At 43.1% G+C, this 18,045-nt stretch overlaps 1 protein-coding gene across 1 annotated transcript in view; it reads left to right on the plus strand.

Moving 5' to 3' along the window:
- LOC128841153 (guanylate cyclase 2G-like) overlaps nt 1-18,045 on the plus strand; it is a 61,519-nt gene that overhangs the window by 4,444 nt on the left and 39,030 nt on the right. Inside the window, exon 2 of the mRNA XM_054035923.1 lies at nt 13,986-14,334. Coding sequence (XP_053891898.1) covers nt 13,986-14,334 — 349 coding nt within the window. The remainder of the gene's footprint in view (nt 1-13,985; nt 14,335-18,045) is intronic.

Consider the following 18,045-nt stretch of genomic DNA (forward strand, 5'->3'; position numbering starts at 1 on the left):
TGCAAACACTGAAATGCTTCTAGGTTGAGACTCTGCAGAGCAGAGTACTGTACGTAGGCTTCATTCCTCCTGATTGAATGTTGCCTTACAGCTCGTGTTTGTGTCCTCAGGTCAACAGCTGACCTCTAAAGCACTCAACAAGTGACCTAAGACACACTAATCTAACATTTTCAGAAGTGCCTAAGGTTTCTAAGTCCCATTTTTAAATGTGACCTAAGCACTTAGGCCCAGAGCATCAAAGGTATTTAGGCATTACTCCAGTCAGCATTGCAATGCCTATCCCCTAGGGGATCCTCAGCCTCAAGTTAAGCACCCAGGCTCCCCATATAATGCATTGGGACAGACAGATACCTAAGGAAGGAACCCTCAAAAACCAGCAAGCTGAGAGGAAAGGCAGGCACGCCTGGATTAACCAATGTGCACTTGCACAGGGCCCCCATCTCAGGGGGACCCCCAATGACTGGGGTGGCGGAAAGCCAGAGCCCAAGAAGCGGGGGTGAGGATGTCACAGGGCCAGGGCCCCACCTGCATGCTGCAGTGAGAACCAAAGGGCTAGAACAGGGAACTGGATCAGCCACGCAGGACAGGAGCTGTTGTTGGTTGCATGTGGGGTGGGCTCACTCTCCAACCATCCCTCCCCCGCCCAGGCCTCCCAAGGATCAGACCACCCAGTGCCTTCCACCCTCCCTAAGGTAAGCATAGAATATCTGGGTTGGAAGGGACCTCAGGAGGTCATCTAGTCCAACCCCCTGCTCAAAGCAGGACCAATCCCCAACTAAATCATCCCAGCCAGGGCTTTGTCAAGCCTGACCTTAAAAACCTCTAAGGAAGGAGATTCCACCATCTCCCTAGGTAACCCATTCCAGTGCTTCACCATCCTCCTAGTGAAAAAGTTTTTCCTAATAGCCAACCTAAACTCCCCCACTGCAACTTGAGACCATTACTCCTTGTTCTGTCATCTGGTACCACTGAGAACAGTCTAGATCCATCCTCTTTGGAACCCCCTTTCAGGTAGTTGAAATCAGCTATCAAATCCCCCCTCATTCTTCTCTTCTGCAGACTAAACAATCCCAGTTCCCTCAGCCTCTCCTCATAAGTCATGTGCTCCAGACCCCTAATCATTTTTGTTGCCCTCTGCTGGACTCTTTCCAATTTTTCCACATCCTTCTTGTAGTGCAGGGTCCAAAACTGGACATAGAAATAGGAAAAAATTCTATTTCACAGTACTCCAGATGAGGCCTCACCAATGCCGACTAGAGGGGAATGATCACATCCCTCGTTCTGCTGGCAATGCTCCTACTTATACAACCCAAAATGCAGTTAGCCTTCTTGGCAACAAGGGCACACTGTTGACTCCTATCCAGGTTCTCATCCACTGTAACCCCTAGGTCCTTTTCTGCAAAACTGTTGCCTAGCCACTTGGTCCCTAGTCTATAGCAGTGCAAGGGATTCTTCCGTCCTAAGTGCAGAATTCTGCACTTGTCCTTTTTGAACCTCATCTGATTGCTTTTGGCCCAATCCTCTAATTTGTCTAAATCCATCTGTATCCTATCCCTACCCTCCAGCATATCTACCACTCCTCCCAGTTTAGTGTCATCTGAAAACTTGCTGAGGGTGCAATCCATGCCATTCTCCAGATCATTAATGAAGATATTGAACAAAACTGGCCCCAGGACCGACCCTTGGGGCACTCTGCTTGATACTGGCTGCCAACTAGACATGGAGCCATTGATCACTACCTGTTGAGCCCGACGATCTAGCCTGCTTTCTATCCACCTTATAGTCCATTCATTCAGCCCATACTTCTTTAACTTGCCAGCAAGAATACTGTGGGAGACGTATCAAAAGCTTTGCTAAGGTCAAGGAATAACATGCCCACTGCTTTCCCCTCATCCACAGAGCCAGTTATCTCATCATAGAAAGCAATTAGGTTAGTGAGGCATGACTTACCCTGGGTGAATCCATGCTGACTGTTCCTGATCACTTTCCTTTCCTCTAAGTGCTTCAAAATTGATTCCTTGAGGACCTGCTCCATGACCCAATCTCCCTGGGGTCTCCCAGCCCCGTGGGGCAGGATCTGATCCCAACCCCAAGGGCAGGGAAGGCAGGAGGGCTCCCAATTGCCATAGTACAGAGGGCCCCAAAATTCTTTAATTCAACCCAGGAGTGAAATGGCAGGGAAAGGAGAGGGACATGGGAGCCTCCCTCTGCTCTGGATTCTCAGATGCAAACCCTCTTCTGGAGTTAGGTACCTAAGCCAGGTCAGAGCTTAGCTAGCCTGTGCACTAGCAGCTGAAACCATCTCTCTGTCTCCTGCTCGCACCTGATACCTCTCTCACACTTGTTCTAGGTTTCTCTCAACTGCCTTCTGTGCCGGTGTTGGGCAGCCACCACATCTGTCGATGGCCTCATCTGACCCTCTTGCTGCAGCGTCTGACACATGCAAGGTCTTAGGTGCACTCAGAGCATATTTACAGGATCAGGTCCTGCTGTGTTCTCCTGCCTGGTTTGAGAATCTCTCAAGGCCTCTAGGGCATTAGGCTCAGGTAGGGCTCTGAGCTGCTTTTAGCTGTGAGTAGGGGTGAGGGTTTAGGCAGCTTTGTGAATGCTGATCAGCAGTAACGTTGTTGCCTAGCGGACTTAGCCTATGGCAGATGAGCACTGGACTTGTGCGCCTAAAGAGACACACAGGTGCCTTTGAGTCCATGTCTCTCTGAAAGTCAATGGGACTTATAATGTGCCCAAGTCATTTTAAAAAGAGGGACTTAAGCTTCTAAGCCAATCAGGCCCTTTGGAAACCATTTCCCTAGGTCATACATTTAAATAAAACCGTTGGAGGATAGTATTTTGTGAGCTGTGCTCTAATGTATGAGTATCCAGTTCCTGTCACAGTTTTAAGTGGAGAAGTGCCATCTAACACTGAATTTATCTTAATATGAGTGCCTCTCCCGTAAGAGCACTGAACTATGAAATGAAGTTGAAGTGGTAGGAACCATGAGGAATTGAACTCAATTGATTAGAGCTGATCAAATGACTTGTAACCTATAATTTACACAGTGGCTTTGCCCTTCATTTCTCCTTGTGAAATATCTCTGAGCAGAAAATGATTTTTGAAAGGTTATTTCTTCAAAATTATTAGTTTTTTTTTGCCATTTTGTTGTAACTCTCTGGGTTGATTGCACATAGTTCTTTGCACATATTCAATATTGCATGTTCGTGCTTTGGCTAGTTATGATTGGTGATATAAATCACATGGTTTATTTATGTTTCCTGATTAGAACCAATTCCACCTTGAATATTTAAATAAGCATAAGAATTCAAAATTTGTCCAAGACTTGTGGAAGCAAGTTTGAAACTTGCCCTCTGTGAAATTTCTGCCTGTAAAATTTGATAGCTTGTTTGACAGAGGAGCATGAATCTAGGGGCCAGAGCACTACTGAGGAAACTGCATCTAAAAAGTCAACTGAATGTCCTCCAGCATTCATCCAGTTGTAGTACAGACGATGGGCTATGTATGCATCTTGTAGAGCTCTCACTGTAAATGTGTATTATGAAAGAAAGTACTTCCAGACCCAGTCCCATCCTTGCTGTGTAGGGGAAGGGATAGCTCAGTGGTTTGAGCATTGGCCTGCTAAATCCAGGGTTGTGAGTTCAATCCTTGAGGGGGCCATTTAGGGATCTGGAGCAAAAATCTGTCTGGGAATTGGTCCTGCTTTGAGCAGTGGGTTGGACTAGATGACCGCCTGAGGTCCCTTTCAACCCTGATATTCTATGATTCTAACTGTGTGCCGGACAACTCCTCTGGTTTTGACTTTTGAGATTTTGACTTTTACTTCCACATTGGAATGAAAACAAAATCTTTCAAAATCTTTTGCAAAGCGGAATTGTGTGGAATGACTGTTGTCAGATTAGAAAGACAGGCTTGTGTCTGTGTCTCTGGAAGTTACGGAAGAGTCCACCCTGGACCACAGAAACCTTCTCATTGCAAATGGTGTTGCAATCAGTAGGTCTCCGTAAAATGTTTTGGCTTTGATGAAACAGCATATTTTGATGAAAAAACATGTTTGTTCAAATTCCTGACCAGCTGTATTGATGAGCTTGTGCAATCAGCCCAAGATGGTAAGATGTAACGACCTTTAGATTCTACTTGGTGCATAGGGCTGAAGTTTAATCCCTCGCTCCTCTATGTATGTTTAATAGGCAAGAAAGCACATTGCTTTAGCCTTTTCTTTATTAGTCTTGTGAAATCTGTTAAAATGCAATTGGCTATTAAACAATAAAAGACTAATCCCTAATCAACCTAAATAAGCGATAATTGCCGGATTGATAGTAACATTAATTCAGTGCCAATAGTTTATAACCAGTAATATTGTTGCTACATCAGAGCTGTCTCATAAAAAGATAGACATATCATTAAACGGCCCAGGTCGTATAGACTGCACATGTGTTTGAATATTTACAGTCACTTTGTATGCTTCCTGGATGTGCTGCTCTGATCTGGCTGTTGACTAGCAATGCTAGTGTATACGATTGGAGATGGCAATCACGCTCTTGGCTTGTAGCATAGACGTAGCATTAGTTACACCACTGTGACAGAGTAACTCCATTGATTTCAGTCAGGAAATAGATGGTGTTTCCCTGGACTTATCCTGGTATAACCAAGATCAGAATTTGTCTAGTTTTTTCCTCAAGGAAAAATGTATTGTGTTGTCTCTGTGGCTCTGATGGGACTCCCGGTAGTGAAAGGTTTTGGTGACTCTGCTTAATCTCTATCAAATGAATGTAGGCCACACCACAACACTAGCCAGTGTAACATGGGTTCCAGTGTTCCATGTGACCCGTGAAAACAGCAGTGCCACCATGCAGACTGTTAACTCTGGAGTCCAGTAAACCTGATGCTGTTTGAGCCACGGATGTTCATTGCAAAGAAACACCGTGTGGGCATCTCCTCCTGGACAGCTTAATGCTGAAAGTGAATAGGCAAAGCGGCCCCAAAAAGCTGTGCTCAGGTCCTGTTTTACAGCAGTTAGTAAAGATTGCAGTGTGCCCCGCTTCCAAATGAGAACGAACACTGCTTACCCGAGAAGTCTCAGCCATTCCTCTGAAGCTAACTGATCTCTGCTTTTTTGATGAGTGTTCACATGTGGCTTGATCGTGTTGCCTTGACCCTTTTGACTCTCACTGATCAGGTACCAAATCCTAAAAGGTGCTGAGCGCCTAAGTGTTAGGTGCCACTTAGAATTTGGCCCCATACTGTTCTGGATATTTTAGCATATTTAACTTTCCCTGCTGTAAGCATAAAGCATGTGAAAGAAATCTGACATGGCCAGCATGGGCAGGCACAACAATTTTTGAAAGGGACTTTGGTTATTGACCACTCAACTGAAAATTAAAGTAGAAGCAAGGGGTGGCTTTGGACTTTGGGACTATTCACTGATAAAAAAAAAAGCTAGCGTTCAAAGAGAGCAATATCTGACGTGTAATATTTCGATGAGGAGAGATTAAAGACCATTTGGAATGTTTCTAAGTCTTAGCACTGTAAATTGTGTAGGACATTAACTTTTGCACAAATGTCCAAGTAACCTGCAACAAACTCCATTGTAATACACATTGACATCAAGGCTTGGCCCATCTAAAGCAAGCCTACTCTTGAAGTTAAGATCCAAACTTCTGAGACTTTGGTTTGGGTCCATCTCTGATTTAAGGACTGGATAAATAGCTCCACTGATGTCAGTAAAATCACAACATGGTAAAACTGATTGAGCAGTGAAACCTGTCAGAACTACCCAAAATTGTATACATTATAAACACAGAGGGTATTTACAGTATTCGCCAGAATCCGAAACCTGAGACGTGCTTATAACTGCCACTGAAGTAATCTTTTCTTTTTATGTAGGCTAAACTCTTGATATTGAATCATTCAGGATTTTGCTTGGGTAAGGACTGGGTAGAATCTGTGAAGTTCAAGGTATGGCCTTATGAGAGTTGCAGGTGCCCAGCACTTCTTGGGTTTTAGTTCCAGGGACCTTATTCAGAGCCCACTGATTTCAGAGAGCCTTGGAAAAGTCAGCAAATCTCACTGATGTCCCTTGTACTTAGGTGCCTAAATGTGGATTTAGAAGCTTATCCTTAGGCACATAGGGAGGGATTTACAAAGGTACTTAAGGGACCTAAGCCCCAGACTTAGATGCCTTAAAATTATTTCATTAAGAGTCATGAATTCAGAATTTGTTCACGTTCACTGGTTGTGAAGCAAAGGAGCAGGCAAATAAGGCTTCCTGGGCTGAAATTACCTGGCTTTCTTTAAAGAAACAATTTTCTTGGATAGAAAAATCTGTATTCAGCTATACTAGGCAAGTGCTGCAGTCTAGGGAAGCATATGACAAGAAAAAGGAGATTGATTAATTTCTAACTCAAGGAATTAATGTTTCCCCTGGTTGGTAACCTATAAGTCATTGTTATTAGGGGTTGATTTTATAAAGTATTTGAAACGACAGTTATTCCAGCGAACATGATTTAAACAATTCCCACCTGCCTGATTCATTAGGAGAAAAATCTGAGATTTCTGAACTTCTTATGTGCAAGATGATACTCTGTGGTGATGCAATTGTTGTCACCAAAATATCTTTCAAAGACTTTCCACATACCCTGGAAGTTCTGCAATTTCTGTTTCTTCACGCTGGGTTCCCATTAATCTAGTTGCCACCAACCGAAGAATAGACGTTGGGCCCAAATTCACGGCTGGTGTAACTCCATTGATTGCATGGATGAAACTGGTCCCTTTTTGGAGTTTGACTGAAGGAGAATGTGTTGTTCTTACAAGAGCAATGATTTTTGGGAAGCCAGATAGATTTTATTAGCAAAGGAATAAAAAGACAGAAACACATTGCTTTACTCTTGCTGATACACCTGTTAAAAGAATCCTTGGTGTGTTGTACCTTGTAGTTTTGAGTGGAACTCATCTGCTTATCTTTTTCTAACAGCAGTGGGTAAAGCCCATAACTGCAAACTCTATGGCTGACAAATGTGTGCAATGCAAGGGACAATGTTCAAAACAATAGAGTGGGAGGGGGAAAAGGGTAGTGAATAAATGGAGTGGTTTTAAATGGGATTAGCAAGGTTCAAAACCAACCTTGTCTATTTCCTCAGAAGTTTTATGGCCACATCTAGAACAGATATCTGTAGTTTGTTATTATAATGATGTAGGTATTTTTGTTCTGCTAATTGCCATCTGGTGGCCAATGTGAGAATAGTGATTTACTGTTAGAAGCCCCCAGGTTGTACTGAGTTTGCTGCAGGGCGTTGGGGATTATGTGAGGAAGTTTTCCCAAGATTGAGCCTGATTAGTTTTCTATGTGAACCTGTACTGAAATAAGAGATTTCCTTTTTCAGTTCTAATCTGTTTCCATATAGTATTAGTTGCTCAACCAAGCAAAGGAGAGCCTTAGTATGTGCAAGCATATATGACCACTTGAGTTGCGACACAAGGATCTGCTGTTTCGTGAAAAGTGTGTCTCATGCACTGAAGCAAGTAAAGCTGTAACGTGACTCCAGTCCAGTGACCTAAATATCCATTCCAGAGTTTGTGACTGCAGTGTAGAGAACTCAAAGTTAAAAGCCAAGGAAATGCAGAATGTGAGAGCAGGGCAGGCAGAATGCACTGATGAAAGTAAGGAAGCAACTCATTCTGTCTAGGTATTTGTGTGACCCCTGTCAGCATAATATCTGAGTATCTATGGGCTCTTGATCACTTCAAGTTTTCATGGTCAAATTGCAGAGACAGGGCTGAATGGCAAAATGGCCACTGGGCCTTGGGGATGTTAATTTTGTATCTCCTCCTAAAAATGTAACCTCCAGCAGCACAATGCCCCCTCACACTGTGTTGGGCATAGAGAAGAAAAGGTGCTGTCTGCAGCTTCATCTGGCGTAGCCTTTTATGCTTGGAAATGGGCCCTCTAGTTCACTGCTGGGGCAGGTGGGGAAGCTTGTGCTTCCCAACCACTTGAGCTGTTTCAGGTCAAGAACTTTACTCTTCAGACTTATCAAATTGGTTGCCATCCTCTCTTAGCACAGAATACACACACACAAAGTGTTTTCTTGTTAGCAAACCAGGGTGCCCAAATTACACGGGTGTTTCACCTGTGTTGTATGGAAACTCTTCCATTTTAGGTATAAATGGTTTCTCCAATGGTGCATGTTCATTCATTCCTAGAGCGGCTTGAAAAAGTCTATGTATGTTGAAATTTTGACCATAAAATGAAGGCAGGGAGGGAAATTTGTGAGAATTTTTCCTCCTCCCCCATTTTTGCCCCCAGCCAACTCAATTTGCTTGTAAAATTCTTCATTACTTATTGAGTGCCCAAAGATGTGGAAGGTGTTCCACAAACCAAAGAGAGAGTTCCTGCTCAAAGAAGGTACAATCTGCCTTTGACATGACACAACAGCTGACACAACAAACTAGGGGTGATGAAGAACAGGGGTAACAATGCGCAGTTACTCAGTAAGCGTGTATACACCTTGATGATAGTGTTATGTATTGTCCCACTCTCTTTCACATACAGTATTATATTATGTGAGGCACACACATTTGTTTTCTTTCTAACTAGGCCAGACTGCGAAAGAAAGCAAGAAGTGTTTTTACTGTAGTGTTGTGGATAGGAATCAAATTCAGAATGAGCCTGAGTATATAACGAGGACTGAGTCTGAGATCCATGCTGTCCCTTTTAAAACATGCACGGAGTGCATCTGAAGAAGACAAGTGGTGTTTTACCCATGAAAGTTTATGCCCAAATAAATCTGTTAGTCTTTAAGGTGCCACCAGACTCCTTGTTGTTTTTGCGGATACAGACTAACACGGCTACCCCCTGATACTTGACATAAGGAGGTACTTCACACAATGCACAGTCAACCTGTGGAACTCATTGTTAGGGGATATTGTGAAGGCCAAAACTATAACAGATTAAAAAAAGAACTAGATAAATTCACAGAGGATAGGCCCATCACTGGCTACTTGCCAGGATGGTCAGGGATGCAATCCCATGCTCTGAATGTCCTTAACCTCTGTTTGCCAGACGCTTGGAAAGTAAGATGGGATGGATCACTCAATGATTGCCTATTCTGTTCATTCCCTCTAAAGCACCTGGCACTGGAAGACAGGTTACTGGGCTAGATGGACCATTGGTCTGACCCAGGATGGCCGTTTTTATGTTATGTTCTTAAATGCAATGAACGGAAAGCTGTCAAATATTTGAACAGACTTGACTTGTAGCACTAAGTCCAAAGTAAAGATCCTACTGAAAGGATAGATTGCAAAATGCTCTGGAGAGTAAGGGTTCAGTTAATTAGCATTGTTTAATTAAAATCATGTCACAGGCAAAGGAGCTGGTGCTGTGATTAGAGCCAATAGTATAAGTAGCACTAAGAGCAGGAGGAAAGTGAAATCTTCCAAATTGCTGATGTGCTGCTAGTTAAGGGACAGCATGGATCTCGGAATGGGTCCTTGTTATATACTGAGGCTCATTCTGAATTTGATTCCTATCCACGACGCTACCGTAATAACACTTATTGCTGTGGTCTTTGCTAATGCTTTCGATCGTGGACTGGAAACGTCTACGCTTATTGTGGCATTTCAAGCGCCTTGGAATGCTTCCCACCCACTTAGTGCCCAAAAGCTGGGCTCAGCTATCCAGATTGCCATTGATAAAGTCAATTCAGACCCATCTTACCTGGGTAACTACACCTTGGATTTTGTTTATGCTGATTGCGGCTGTGATGCCAAGAAGTCCGTCAATGCTTTCATCAATCAGGTTCAGACGGAGAACGTTTCGGCCCTGTTTGGACCTGTCTGCTCAGAAGCAGCTGAGGTAGTGTGTGACCATTTTCTCTCTCCCGGCCCTGCTGTGCTGTGTACTGTATGTATTTCTGCTATCATTAGGAGTTGATTAATTCGGGGAGTTGTGTTTGACCTATAAATCTCTTAATGGGCTATCTTAAAGATGTGAATTCAGTGCTGGTGCTTGAGTGAACAGCGGCTTGTGGAAAGTGGCAGCTGGGAAGATGTTTCCCCTGAATTCTTCTCAACTCTGGAACTTGCTTTCTTCATCCTTGGTCTGATACAGCCTGAGAGTGCTGGCTTTCAGAGCATTCTGCAAGGCTTTCACAGGCTTTTGTGGAGGGATGTGTTGAGGGGGAGAATGTGATCAGTTCTGATGGGCAGGGAGCATTTTAGTTGTGCTGTCAGTCTAAAAGTCTCAGATGTATTTTGGTTTGCATGTGTGCTTAGATCTTAGGGCACAGAGTACAAATCAAGGGAACAAATAAAATTAAGATATTTGCTCCTTGGGGGTGGAGGAAACCATCAGTTCTGAAAGTTAATGAAAATCATGGAAAGGATAAAAGTGATACTTCCTAACAAAAAGCACTAAATCTAGGACATTGTGTCTATCAGATATATCCAGGCTATTATACACAGTTTTTCCCCCCCACCAACTTATCTCAGGATAGAAGAATGATACGTTACTGTCTATTGTTAAAGTGCCCGTATTAAATTATTCCCATAGGCTATTTTGAAAGTTGCCTACCGGGGTTGTTTGCCAGTTTCTATGGGCAGCTTTGACAATCTCAGCTGTTCTGCTTACGAAGCCACTTAAATATAATTGGCTAGTTAATAGAATTCTTTCTGTAAATCAGATCTTCTTGTTTTACACCAGTAAGTTTCACGTGTCGAAAGCCAAACCTCAGTGAGAGTAAACAGGATTGATTTTTGTTGTTGTGAAAATTGTTCTTTTAAAATCTGCTGGGAACAACTGAAGACCTTTTAGTAGGAATGTTAAAGCTGACTTGTAAGCAGTGATAGGCAAAAGGCCCAGAGTTTTTGTTCTATTTGGATTGGAATCCAAACGGTCAAGCGTTCATCTGAATCTCTTTGGCCTGCCAATCCCATCAGAACTAGCTTTTTTTGAGATGTGCATTACCTCCTGGGTAAGTGCAGGTTTGTTTGCACTGTAATCAGAGCTACAGTTCGTACACTGCATGGCAATGAAACAATATGGGACTTTGACTACAAATAGAGCTTTGCCATATCAAAGTTCACAATAAGCAGGATCCATTATACTGTGGGATTAACACCCCCCCCTCACGATTTCTGCTTCGAATTATAGAATTGGGCTTGGAAAAGTCTGTCTAGTTCAACTTTCTATGCCATTGCTGCAGGATTGTTCCCTAGTCCTGTCCATTTAGTGCATGGTCCCTTCTAGTTTAAATATACCAACTGATGGTGTTTCTGCTACTCTCCTTGGGACTATACATCAATGTAACAGGGTAATTTCCCTGTGGTGGTGATAGATAACTAATTGACGCCCTCTGCCCCTCATGCTATGCCCTGGTACAGATGCTAGCAGATCTACTTTATTCTGTAGTTTCTCTCTCTTTCCTGTTTTCTTTTCTCTTTTTTCTTCTTCAACTCCCTATCCCCAGTTCCCCATTCACACCAGTTAACTTCATGTCTCTTGACCTGGGAGATCCCCTGTTGTCTCCGAGGCTCAGCTACATAGGCAGTGGTCGGAGATCAGACTTTGAGACAGCAGCCGCGTGTCTCAGTAAGATGCTTCTAGGACCAACTACCTTAGAGGCCACTGTGGGAGCAGCCAGTTTCTAAGGGGCCACCAACTGCTTGGAGCATGTTTGTATTGAAGTTGGATCCAGGGTCATATTGGAGTTTTCCCTGACCTTGCTAGTCCCTACCCAGCTACCCATTCCCAATCCCTGATCTCACCCCTTCCCTTCTGATGCTGATTCCCTGATCCTTCCTGACCCTGCACCCCTTCCTTCCTGACCCTTCCTTTTCTGCTTCCTGTTCTCAAGCCTATTCCTGTGACATGGGAAAGTGATTTTCAGACCATATCAATTCCCTCACTGCAAAATATTTCAAATAATCAGGACTGGATATGGGGGGAGAGGGAGTGTATGGGGAAATGCGAGTGGGGTGGGTTTTGCTCCTGTGCAGTGGGAGGGGAGCTGGAGTGCATGGGAGGGCTGGGGGAACCACACCACGGGGAAGGAGCTGGGAGATGTAAAGGAGAGGTGGGTCTCCCAGAGAGAGCTGTAGAGACAATTGGAGGGCACAGGTTTGTGCAGGGCAAAGGGCCCACACAGTTAGGGGGAGTCAGCAAGCAGGTGGCCCCTACCAAGAGCCATGGGAAAGAAGCAGGTGGAGAGGGAAATGAGGAGCTGGCTAGGTGGATGGTGAGCAGAGATCTATGCTTAATATACAAAAACTTGCTTGCTTGTCTCTCAGCTCCTCCTTCCCCCACTCTCTCATCAATCCCCTGCAACCCACCTTAATGTCCTCTGGGCAGAGATGGGTCTCCTCATGGACTGACTGTACAACAAGTGGATCTGATCCTGGACAGGCGTCCTTAGGCACCCCTATAATAATGAATAATAATGCAGCAGGGAGGGAGCCGAAGCTGGAGAATTGGGGCCTGGGAGGAGCATTGGGAGAAAAAAAAGTCTCCCTTTTATTGTGCTCAGCTCTATGTGATGCCCAACTCTTTTAAATATTTAAATTCCTTTTGTCACTGGGGAAAATATTTAAAGAGATGCATGGCCATGAATGCATGGGATAAGATATGGGAAATAAGCACTGCTCAGTAAAGGTACAGCATATGACTCAATGTAAACTACTGAATAAGGTTGTGCTTTTTTGCAGAGAGCCAATGGAAAGCCTGTTCTGTGGGACTTACATGGCAGGCACAGTGGTCTTTTTCTTCTCCTCTGTTCACGGGTGAATTTCATCCTGTGTAACCAATTCAAATATAATAGCAGTGAATCCCAACCCCGCCGGAGCATATGTGCAATTTCAGTTGTCCAATAATTTTAATCACGGACCCACAGTAGCAGCTCAGCAATGAGGTGGTGTTGGAACGCTGTTTGAGAAGTGACTCATAAAGCCTACAAGGAGGCTACACTTGTGGATGTGTGTTTGTGTTATTTGTTGTTAGTTGCGTTTGACTTTGTGGGTAGAGAGAAGAGCAGAAAAACTTTCAGACTGACTTCTGCTGGCAGCCAGAATCACATGAGATGCTCACTGGAGAAAGTATTATCCCCCATGATCCCTGATTATCAATGGTATGGGTTACCTGAGCAATAAAGAAACCTACCTGGACTTTTACAGTGATCCCTATATCATCGGGACCCCTTTAATAGACTTCATTAATGAAATGTCAAATTGGCACCACTGAATTTTCTCTTTCCACAGAATAGAGCCTGCAGCATGAAATATTTCTGTCCTCATTTGAATTTGAAAGTGAACTTTGATTTGACCATGTTTCTTATACTTTCATGTTTTCATTCTAAGAACTTCCTAGTACTCAAGGTTTAGTACTGTGAATTCTCAAGAAAAGTGAATTTCAATCCTGACTATGCACTAATTTCAAATAGCCTGTGTTGAGCAGAAACAATGCAACATGCTTTATGTAAGTAACCAGCACAGTGTGAATTTGTGCAACTTGCATACTCATTACTGATCTTTTGTTCTGAATTTTGAAAATGATTCCTACCTTTGTAATGGACCAAACTAAGTCTCCGTATCGAACAACCACAGACAGGGGGATGTCCAAAATCTTGATTTGAATCCTCATTTTGTGGCATGAGTCGAGCTCTTAGAACTTCATTTGAGGGGTGAGGGAAGAATTTGGAATGTTGAAGTCAATGGAGTTAACCAGAGATTAATTCGGTTCATACAATATCAAACCCCAGTTCTTGGGCTTTACACAGGATAAGCCAGTTCTTCAGCTATATAGCATCATTGTTCTATAACAATATGGGGGCTGTTTCTGAGTTAAACCGGTGTCAGAGGAGAAGCAGATGCCAGTAACCCTTCTTAAGCAAAACAATTTCCTTCTACTTATCAGTCTAACCTTTGCATTTTAAATACTGACATTATTAATAACATGTCTGAAAAAACACTTTTTGTTGCTGTCTAGGTTACTGGTTTGCTGGCTTCTCATTGGAATATCCCCTGGTTTGGATTTGTTGGCCAGAGTGCAAAGCTGGACAATGCAGATCTATATGACACCTATGTCAAACTTGTCTCCCCTCTGCAAAGGATAGGGGAAGTTCTGCATAAAAGTCTGCAATATTTTGGCTGGAAATATGTTGGATTATTTGGAGGTTCGTCTGATGCTTCCACCGGGGAGAAAATTGATGAACTCTGGATGTCTGTCGAAAACCAACTCCAAGTCAATATCACTATCACTGCTAAAGTCAGATACAGCACAGAAGATCCAAGTCTCCACCAGGAAAACCTCAAATACATATCGTCTGTTGCCAGAAGTAAGTTCCAGTTTAAAAGTGTTTTATACTGGCTGGCTTTAAAGGGACTACATGGAGAACTTTGCCAAATACAGATGAATGAAAAATTACTACAACACATCACTTGTATCAATCTGGAAGCTTATCTGGTATAATTTTATTAAACATAGTTGGCTATTAGGGTATGTCTAGATTGCATACAAAGCCCAGGTTCTGACTCAAGGTAGAGTCCAAGCCTCCCTTCCTTCCACAAACAAACCAGTCTGACTTGGGTTAGCAAGCACTCAATACCTAAGTCCTAAGACCCTGCCGAGGGTGGGGGTGGCTCAGATCCTGAGCCCCCCTGAGACTTAGCTCTAAGTCCAATAATTTTGCAGTGTGAATACATGTCAGGCTGCAAACCCAGGTCAGAAAGTCTTTGTAGTGCAGTATAGATGCATTAGCATGGCTGTGAGACCAGACTCCAGCCATTTTAAACCCAGGTTTACAATCCAGTATGGATGCTCAAGCACAGGCCTGGAAATACCAAAGCCACAAGCCTAGGTCCCGTAGACCAAAGCTTAGTGTGCAGTGCACATACCCTTAGTTACCTGGGGACTTCAATTGGAGAGCAAAATATGGCTCGCCGTATTAAAGCAATTAAATTATTGGTCCACTTAGAGCAAAAATATGCTCATACCCTCCCCCCCCGAGTATATATTGACTCATATTTCTATAATAACATGTCAATGGGAATAGACTATGGGAGTGGAATGTGATTGTCAAATCAACCTGGCTGAACCAGAATTTTGCCCTTAGCTTGTCTCACATATGTAGGTCAGAGGAAATGAGATGCACAGCGTTGCATGGAGCATATTCATTTTTATGCTTAAGGAAAGAAACTCTGTCAGGAAGCTTGAATTGACTACTTCTTAGTGTATATTCTGCATTATTATTTTAGAATTATTTCTCTCTCTCTCTCTCTAATACACACACACGCACACATACGCTCAGCTGGGAGTGACTTAGAGGATGGTTGATATGTTCTCACTAGCTGTGGAGTAAGGCATGCAAGGCACCATCAGTAGGAAACATTCTCCTCTGGGTGAGAGGGCAGCAGCAAGATTGTGTAGTGTGAGTAAAACCTGGAAACACGGCTACACTGACTTAACTGGGTTCACTGTGATTAGCACAGATCATTGTGCTAGGCACCACACAGTGTACGAACAGGAGACACTCTCTGCCCTGAAGAGTGATCCAGATGTTGACTTGTTTTTAATGTAACTGGAGAACTCTTCCTTTTATTCGTTATTTCAGCATCCTTGTTAATCCAAATAAATGCAGTCATAACTACATAATAGCAGCAAACAAAAGAACTCCCAGTATGCAACACTGATCTCATTTCAGTTTGAAGTGAATTGCACTGCTGTGACTGCCAACTACTGCAGGGAAAGGGATCTAAAAGCCGCGTATAACACACAAATGGACCAACAACAATTTGCAAGTCTGGTTAGCTAGACTTGTTCGATAAACTCGTTAGTTCGTTAAATGGCGTTAGAGACTTCTTTTTCTAAAATAGCCCTTTGGCAGCTGGTATGTCCCCGTTAAAACTGACTTCTAAAGGATTTAGCTACAGACCTCTCTTCACCAATCAAAAGGTTAAACATGGCTTGTGAACAGGAAATGACTAGAACTGGTTGAAAAATTTGAAACAAAATGTGTTCCCATAAGAAAGAGGGGTTTTGTTGAAATGAAATGTTTCCATCTAAATGAACAAGAGAAATATGTTATTCTGGGTCAGCATTGACCTGTGTCCTAATCCAATCCAGTGCCTCAAGGGAGTTGTAGTTCCAGGTCTCTCATGCCCCCGTTGTCCCCTATTGGCCCAGCTGCCTGGCTGGACGACATTTGCCATGACCCACTATGGTCCCTCCCTGTTGCCATATCCTCGTGGCGCATCCAGGACAGGGAATCACTAAGGTCATTAGGGATCTAGAGCTACTGCACTCATAATGAACCGCAACAGCTCAGGTGGATGTAGAGATTAGTGTAAACCCAAATGGAAATGTAATGGGTTTGTTTCAAGTTGACAAAGTGAAATGAAATGTTTAAATTCAGGTGTGTTGATTGAAATGTTTTGACATTTCCAAATCAAAATATTCATTTGGAATGTGTTTGTTCTACAGAAAGTTTTGAGATTTCAACTTTTTCTCTCAATTTGGAATAAAAACAAATGGCAAAATATCAGAATTTCCTGAATTCCACCCTACTTAGCCAATCTCTTAGCTCATTGTCTGGGGTCCCTCTCCTCTCCCACCCCTTTGCTTGTCTGCATCTTCCACACACACGTTCTTCTACGCTGTCCCCTGTGCACAGATCACTCTCCCACTCCATGGTATTGGGGCATCCTTCGCCACACTAAGGGCTTATCTACAGTACCCGCCGGATCAGCGGGCAGCGATCGATCCAGACGGAGTTGATTTATCGCATCTAGCATAGACGCGATAAATCGACCGCTTAGCGCTCTCCCGTCGACTCCGATACTCTACCAGAACAAGGAGCGCAAGCGGAGTCGACGGGGGAGCTTCAGCTGTTGACTTACCACAGTGAAGACACTGCGGTAAGTAGCTCTAAGTATGTCGACTTCAGCTACACTATTCACGTAGCTGAAGTTGCGTATCTTAGATTGACCCCGCACGGTAGTGTAGACAAGCCCTGAGCCACCCAAGGCTCAGCCTGATTGTTTGGGCTGCACACATGCAGGGACTTGTCCATAGGACTACATAAAACACTTGAATCATGCAAGGAGCTCCAGTTGCTCATAGAAATAGAGAAAGCTCTCTCCCTGCCATTCAATGGACAACGTGTCCTTCCCATCATGCTGCTGACAGTGTGTGTCGGTATTCCCTCGTGGCACGGTTACACAGGTCAGCTTTCTGGATTCATGAAAACTCTGCCTATGGACACAGCTTTTCCAAATCTGGTCACAGGTGAGAGGAGAAGACAACCTGTCCAAAACGAATTAATTGATGTGTTAACTAGAGCTGGTCAAAAATATTTCATCAATCATTTTTTTTCAACCATTTTTGTGAACAATTTTAATTTTGGTCAACATTTCCTACATTTTCAACACCCACAGCAACAACAACCCCCCAACGTTTTCTGTTAAAAAGCAAAACACAATTTGGTTTTTATTAAAAATATTGGGTTTTGATAAACTTTTTGTTTTCAAAAACAAAATGTTACTAAAAACAGTTTTTGAACTCACGACTTTTTATTTTTTTGGTTTAAAAAATGTAATAAAGTTTGGGAAAAAAAGACTGTTTTAAATATTTCCACTAAAACAATGGAAGACCTTTGTTATATTACTGTAAGTATGTGATCAAGGTTCTTCTTGATCCTTATTATACAGAAACCTAATCCGGTTTAAAAGCTGTTTGCTGTGGCAGTGCAGAATTCTGAAGCAAAATGCGTGTGTGCTCATTGGAACGTCAGTATCCAAACGCTTGGGTAGATGAGAATTATTTCACAACAGCACGATGTTTAGCTCTGTGGCAAACAGCAGGTTTTGCCTATTGCTTGCAGCTACAAGACAACAATTTTTTTTTCTGCTTGTGTTTTGAAAGGCATGATTACAGAAAGCTTTTCCTTATATTTAGCCTTCACACCCTTCCCTTATTAGCACATCATCTTTAAGGAGAAATGAAGAAAGATATTAACTCAAATAAACATGTTACATCAGAAAACCTATGA

Source organism: Malaclemys terrapin, chromosome 7 (assembly GCF_027887155.1).
Source record: "Malaclemys terrapin pileata isolate rMalTer1 chromosome 7, rMalTer1.hap1, whole genome shotgun sequence".
NCBI lineage: Eukaryota > Metazoa > Chordata > Testudines > Emydidae > Malaclemys > Malaclemys terrapin.